Source organism: Triticum urartu, chromosome 2A, assembly GCF_056163025.1.
Source record: "Triticum urartu cultivar PI428250 chromosome 2A, HENAU_Tu73, whole genome shotgun sequence".
Classification (NCBI taxonomy): domain Eukaryota; kingdom Viridiplantae; phylum Streptophyta; class Magnoliopsida; order Poales; family Poaceae; genus Triticum; species Triticum urartu.
The window spans coordinates 483,661,136-483,668,468 of record NC_141874.1 but is presented as its reverse complement, the minus strand read 5'-3'; the positions used below and the strand labels follow the sequence as shown (position 1 = coordinate 483,668,468).

The window sequence follows — 7,333 nt, the reverse complement described above, 5'->3', positions numbered from 1 at the left end:
TCTGTAGCCATGCAATTTATAATTGCACCCACTTGCAGCAACTAGCTAGCTGGAGTAGATTATGGCAAGTGAAAGCAACAAATTCTCTACAATTCGAAAGCTCAATATCCTTGCAGTAGGAAGAGCTTGCTTTAACTGAATTTGGACTTGGTGCGCTAGCTTGGCAATTTTGCTTGCTTGCACCGCTTGAGTAGTTCTCCATCTAATGTAGTCAATAGATGTTGTCAAGTGATTGTGTCATGGTTTTGGTTCTGTTTTTAAAAAGAGAAAGCCACTTGTTCAGGCTTCAAGAAAATATTTTCTCAGAATATTACTTCTAAGCCCAAGCTTGTTAATCAACATGTACATTTCTGTCATATATTGCTAATGTCTGCTCAGATGTGTGCTTGCTATTGTCATCTATCTTTTTTTCTTCTACATGATATGGAACCTTATTATACTTCACCAATAGCCTTTGTGCGTCCAAGTTATCAAACTATGTGAACTAGAAACAGAAATAGAGAGAATTGATTATTACTTTTCTGAACTATCGCAGAAGCCTCAGTAGTTCTTTCAAGTTCGTACATTGAAAGGCTTGTTTCAGAATTTTTGAATTACTTGTGATGCCTCTAATTACTTGTGATGCCTGTTATCATGCATGTTTTATGATCTGTTGTAAGGGTACTAATTGGTCTCTTCTGCTGCTTATCAAAGATGGCGGGAAGCAGCCACCGCCGCTCTGCGACACCGCAGTACGAGTTGGATGCTTCCGAGTTCTTCACTATCATACTTGGGACTTTAGTATCATCCATGACGCAGGTATATAAAATGAGAGATCTCCCCTTCACCCATCTCATTATGATATCTGTTGTTTGCTACAGCACTCATGGTCCCAAACTGCAGAGGTTGCCTGACAGTTTTATGAACATGCTGATGGGTGAAGATCCGCCAAAGAATGTGAAGCTGCGACAGGCCGGCAGCGGGTTTCGCAAGCTGTGGGATGTGGAGTTGGTGATCAAGGAGGGCCACATGTACTTGTCTCGTGGGTGGGAGAAGTTCTACCGTGCTTATGACCTGCGGCTGGGGTACTTCCTTCTCTTCAGGTACGATGACAACGCCACCATGCTCATCGTGAAGGTGTTCAACGCGACTATGTGTCGCATGCGCTACGCTGAAGATTATGATGCCGGTACGTTCTGCCTCTTCTTATTCCTCTACATTTGGCTTTGTCTCACATCGATTGTTAATGGTCATTGTTGCATTTGGACAGGTAATGGGAGCAGCAGCAGCAGCGACAATGGCTACAGCCAAAGCAGCAGCGACAATGGCTACAGCCAAAGCAGCAGCGACTATGGCTGTAGCGAAAGCAGCAGCGATTCTGGCTGTAGCGAAAGCAGCAGCGATTCTGGCAGCAGCATAGACAACAAGAAGGATGATCCGGACTGGAGTGCAGGAGAAGAGGAGCAGAGTGGGGATGAGGAGCTGCAGGATGACGATGGGCATCAGGCTGAGGATGACCTAGCGCTGGTGGTGGCTGACCAAGGGCAAGAGATGGTGGTGGCTGACCATGGGCAAGAGATTGTGGTGGCTGACCATGGGCAAGAGATGGAGGTGGCTGAGGATGACCTAGCAATGGTCGTGCCTGAAGGTGGCCTCACGATGGTGGTGGTGCCTGACAATGACCATGCACCGGTGGTGGCACCGGCGATCCCACAGCTGGGCGACATGACCACGCCAATTGAGGTAGAAGACTACATCCCACTGCCTCCACCGCCTCCACCGCCTCGCCGCTCTTGGCGCATCAGGCTGAGGAAGGAGAAGGAGAAGAACAATGCATGAGAACTGAACTTTGTCAGGTATGTCAGATCTCCAAAATGATATATATACTTAGTTACCTATGTTATCTCTAATATGCTTAGTTTCCTATAGGTTTGCTTCATTTTACCTAAGTTGGCTCTAATATGCTAACTTAGAGCTTATATGCTTAGTTTCCTATAGGTTAGCTCCAAAATAACTTATGTTAGCACAAAATGATCAAGTTTACATAATAAGCTTATAGTCTTTTTCTTATTCTTCTTCTTTTCCAAAATGACATAGGTTAGCTTCATTTTACCTAAATTGGCTCTAATATACTAACTTAGAGCTTATATGCTTAGTTTCCTATAGGTTAGCTCCAAAATAACTTATGTTAGCACAAAATGATCAAGTTTACATAATAAGCTTATAGTCTTCTTCTTATTCTTCTTATTTTCCAAAATTCTTCTTATTCTTCTTCTAGTGTTCTTCTTCTTCTAGTATTCTTCTAGTCTTCTTCTTTTTCTTCTTCTAACTTCTTGTTTATCATTTTGCAGATTTGATTTAATTGACGGAAGCTTGCATGGATGGAGTGCTTCTTTTCCATTTGTGTTTTTATTTTGTATCAATGTGAAACTTTTGTGGATTGATGGATAATGGTGTTGGATGAACAATGTGAAACTTTTGTAATATGTAACGATGGAACTATGTGTTGGCTATGTATGTATATATGATGGAACTTGTGTGTTGGCTATGATTGTTATATGGATGCTTGTTGTATATATATGTGTTGGATATCTCATAGGTGAAATAGTGACCTGAGATTAAGAAGAAATTTTTTTAAAAAAAATTGTTACTAATGGCGCACTACCATGTGGTGCGCCATTAGTATAGCAGACACTAGTGGCGCACCGTGAGCAAAACTAATGGCGCACTGCCTGTTTACTGGATGGTGCGCCATTAGTATACCAGATACTAATGGCGCACCAGTGGTTCGCCATTAGTAAAAATTACTAGTGGCGTGCTACTAATGGCGCACCGGTGATGCGCCATTAGTAGGCAAAACCGGTGCGACATTAGTAGGCCTTTTCCTAGTAGTGTTGACTTATGTGAATTTCTAAAACTTGCCAAGAACTAAAATTGGGAAAAGGCTAGGTTTTTATTTGGTCAAGTAGTCTAATCACCCCCTCTAGACCTAATTACAATCGTGGAACACACACTTTCTCTAATTTCCCTAAAATCTACCACAAAATTGGTTGGTTGTTCCAAAAAACACTAATGACTGCATGATTAAAATTTGACTCGTAAGCCTTGATTGTTACCATCTTTAGTGTTGACTGTCAACAGGAATGATAGACTACTCATATCAACAAGGTGCACCTTTTTTCTAGATCCCATCCGAAAAGAATCTCAAAGTTAAGCGTGCTTAGCACTAAGTGCGCAGGAATGACTAGTGTTGATATGTGAGGTTCATCCAGATTCCAGGTGCAATAGCCAGGAACCGGTGGGTTTGACCGGGGTGTTACAACTGGTACTATAGCCAACACTCGCGGTTACATGGGCGTGTGCAGGTTAGTGATCCATACATTGGGCACATGTGGATGCTGGCACTGGTGCGCACAAACATGTCACAAGTGGGAATGTTCCTACAGGGCCGACATGGATCACTACAAAAAATACACTCCCGTGATGATACATGTTTGTCATAGTAGGTCAGATTTTCTGTCATGCATGTACATCCATGATGATTTTATGACAGAATCAAGATAGTCATACCGGTGCTGTCGTAGTAGTGTTCGATGACATTACCAAAATTATCATCACGGAAGTGTCCATTTCCATGACGATAAATGGCGCGTCATGGAAGTGCTTTCATCAAGGGTGACTGACACGACACGTGGCATCCAAAGTAACGGGTCGTCGTTAAGCTATCGGGTCCGGTTTTGGATCCGATAACCCGTTAACAGCCCGGACCAATGGGGATTTTCCACGTGTAATATACTCATTGGCCGAAGGAAACACATGTTGGCTCACCGCTAGGACAGATGTCATCCACTCACTGGACAGGAGGCGCCTATGATACGTCGACACGTGGCACAGCCCAACAGAGGCACATTTCGGTGCAAAGGTCGGCCCGTTTGACTTGTTCAAAGAGGTACCGGGCCGACCCACGGGAAGCCTGTTAATGACCTGTTAGCATATAGCCCATATACAACCCGCTAGGTCACGGCCCGTTGTGGCTTACCCGAATTAGGCCCTGTAGCGTCATCTGGGTCGTCCAGTATGATTCCAGCCTGTTGTAACTTCCGCCCATGTCTGGCCCATGACGTCTTTCTGCCCATATGAGGCCCTTCGTAAATCTTGGCCCATTAGAGGCCCGTCGTGAAACTGGCCCGTAATGAATAGTCTATCGCTTTATACCCATTAACGGCCCATTAGTCTGTCGGCTGTTTCCAGCCTGTGTTAACTTTCGGCCTTCTAAGGGCCTATTTATTCTTGGGCTAATTTGCAGAATTCGATTACTTATGGTCTGTTACTGGCCTGTTCAGCTTGTGGGCCAAATTCAGCCTGTGGTTACAGTCGGCCTGTTTGTGGCCCGTTAACACGTTGGGCTGTTTCTGTAGCGTCATCAATTATAGCCTATTAACGGCCCGTTATGGCCGGGCCATAAAACAGACGATTTCCACTCTAGCTCGTTTACGACCCATTTTACGGTCCGTCATTGGTCCACAAATAGTATGGCCCATGTTTGGCGAAACGATTATACGGCCCGTAGAAGGCCCATAGTTGAGGCGGCCCATAGAAGGCCCACGGATCCTATGGCCCGTAGAAGGCCCATGGATACTACGGCCCATAGAAGGCCCATGGATCCTATGGGCCGTGGAAGGCCCATGGATCGTACAGCCCATGGAGGGACATGGTCACTACGCAGGTAGCAGGACCATGGTCACAACAGTCCGTGTCGGAGTAAATAACCACGGGTAGCCTAGCCGGCTTCCCCTGGTTCTTCAGAAAAATTATAGGCCGATTGAGCCTCCAAGCATCCAAGACGTGGGGCCGCCTTCCCCCAGCTGGTCACCTCTCAGGCCGGCTGTGGAAAGGCGGCCCAGCCCTGGAAACCTTGAGAAACAAGACCACGAGAAGGCCGGCTCCAAGAAGCCGGCCATGAGAAGGCCGACTCCAAGGAGCCGGCCCCTCAGCAGGCAGCCAAGATCGTGCCCTCAGAGTCTGCGCCCACATAACCTCGACAAGACGGGGCGTGGCTACAGTGAAGCCTGCCACCCCGAATCCCAGAGCACGCATGGCCACGGTGCGTCGTACGGGGCGGCCATCACCTGTCCGGCGCCGCACTGTTGCCATGTTGATCATGACATCACCCACGGCGAGCGGTCAGTACGACCCGTGGGTGGCGGGCCCCCTCAGTCAGGGAGACCCCAAAGGCGGCCAAGCTTCCCGCAGCCGGCCTGGGGTACGGCCGTCTCCCAATAGCCGGCCGGCTCTCTCCCTCGAAGGAGGTGCCTCATAAAGGAGATAAGACGAGGTAAGGCTACAGTGATGAGCCGCCCCGCGACGGCACTGTAGCCATGCTTACCACGACAAAGCCCTCGTCACCAGAGGCAAGGCAACAGTAACCAGCCTCCGACAAGACTCCCGAGCGGTGGCACCAGCCTATCGACCAGAAGGCCAGCAGCCGGCGGGGCCTACCGGGCGGCGGGCCCATCACTCGGCGGAGAACCCGGCCAGCGTAGACACAGACGGCTGGGGCGCGCTCCCAGCCGGATTACCATTGTACCCCTGGGGGGTAGGCCTATATAAACCCCCCCAGGACACACATGCAAGTTGGATCTCTCTTTGGATAGTTTTAGACACGGCAACGAGAGGAGGACCAGGCAAGCCTGGCCCTTCTTCATCCTTTCACCAAACAGCTCAAGGAGCCTCTTGTAGCTACTTGTCAATCTAGTGACCATGCGGAGACCCCGCAGAGCAGCAGTAGGGGTGTTATCTCCACGGAGAGCCCTAAAGCTGGGTAAGATCCGCCGGCGTGCATGTCTTTGCCTTATCCCGTTTCCAGGCATCGGCGATGTTTTATTGGCTCCCACAATGATAAGCCACCCGTTGGCATATGTCGCACCAACCACCTGACATTTGGCGCCCACCGTGGGGCCAGGTGCACCGCCGTCCGGAGACCTGCTCTGGACGGGAACCCTCTTCCTCCCCAGCGTGTGTAGCAAGCCCGGCTCGCCCGATGGCGCTTGCCCCGACGCGCTGCAAGGCGTCGATGATGCATGCGCGGCGAGCTGCCTCGCCGATCTTGTTGGCGAGGCTCGCATCTCTGAGGAACCCGCATCCGACGCGGGCACCGACTGCCCCGAAAGCCACTTCGTCAGCCTCCTCGACCAACTCCACATCTCCGGCAAGCTCGCTGCGGACTTGGAGTCGGTTGGCTCCACTAACCCGATGCTTGTCGATTCCAACACGGCATAGCTTGACGCCTTCCCCTCCAACGTGGTAATCATCAACGACCCTCTTCCTCGAGCCGATAGCAGCGGCAGCGCCATCACTGAGGTACTGGTCATCAGCCATGGCGCCGCCTCTGGTAAAAGCACCCACGACGCCCTGCAGGCGGCACTGCACGACTTATCCTCCCCCATCCCGGCTGACGCCAACGCCCAGACACTGGAGGCGCGCCGCCTCGCCCTCATTGCGGAGGGCCAGAAGCTAGCCTCCATGAGACGCCTCACTGAGGCTCACCAGCGCGAAGTTGACCGCGCCGCCTTCGGCACGCCGCCTCCCGACGGGCCGAGCCGCGTTGGTATCATCAAGAAACGCGGTGCAGCTATCGCTGGCGGGCTGGGAGCAGATCGCCCACTACCACTGTCTCTAATTTCCCTAAAATCTATCACAAAATTGGTTGGTTGTTCCAAAAAACACTAATGACTGCATGATTAAAATTTGACTCGTAAGCCTTGATTGTTACCATCTTTAGTGTTGACTGTCAACAGGAATGATAGACTACTCATATCAACAAGGTGCACCTTTTTTCTAGATCCCATCCGAAAAGAACCTCAAAGTTAAGCGTGCTTAGCACTAAGTGCGCAGGAATGACTAGTGTTCATATGTGAGGTTCATCCAGATTCCAGGTGCAATAGCCAGGAACCGGTGGGTTTGACCGGGGTGTTACAACTGGTACTATAGCCAACCCTCGCGGTTACATGGGCGTGTGCAGGTTAGTGATCCATACACTGGGCACATGTGGATGCGGGCACTGGTGCGCACAAACATGTCACAAGTGGGAATGTTCCTACAGGGCCGACATGGATCACTACAAAAAATACACTCCCGTGATGATACATGTTTGTCATAGTAGGTCAGATTTTCTGTCATGCATGTACATCCATGACGATTTTATGACAGAATCAAGATAGTCATACCTGTGATGTCATAGAAGTATTCGATGACATTACCAAAATTATCATCACGGACGTGTCCATTTCCATGACGATAAATGGCGCGTCATGGAAGTGCTTTCATCAAGGGTGACTGACACGACACGTGGCAT

General features: G+C 49.4%; 1 protein-coding gene across 1 annotated transcript; it reads left to right on the top strand.

Moving 5' to 3' along the window:
- Window positions 1–693: 693 nt before the first annotated feature.
- LOC147985550 (B3 domain-containing protein Os03g0212300-like) lies at window positions 694–3,349 on the top strand. The gene is made up of 3 exons (XM_087541635.1): window positions 694–798; window positions 883–1,168; window positions 3,345–3,349. Exons 1-3 carry the CDS (start codon window positions 694–696, stop codon window positions 3,347–3,349), a joined length of 396 nt encoding a protein of 131 aa, XP_087397761.1.
- The last annotated feature ends 3,984 nt before the right edge of the window (window positions 3,350–7,333 follow it).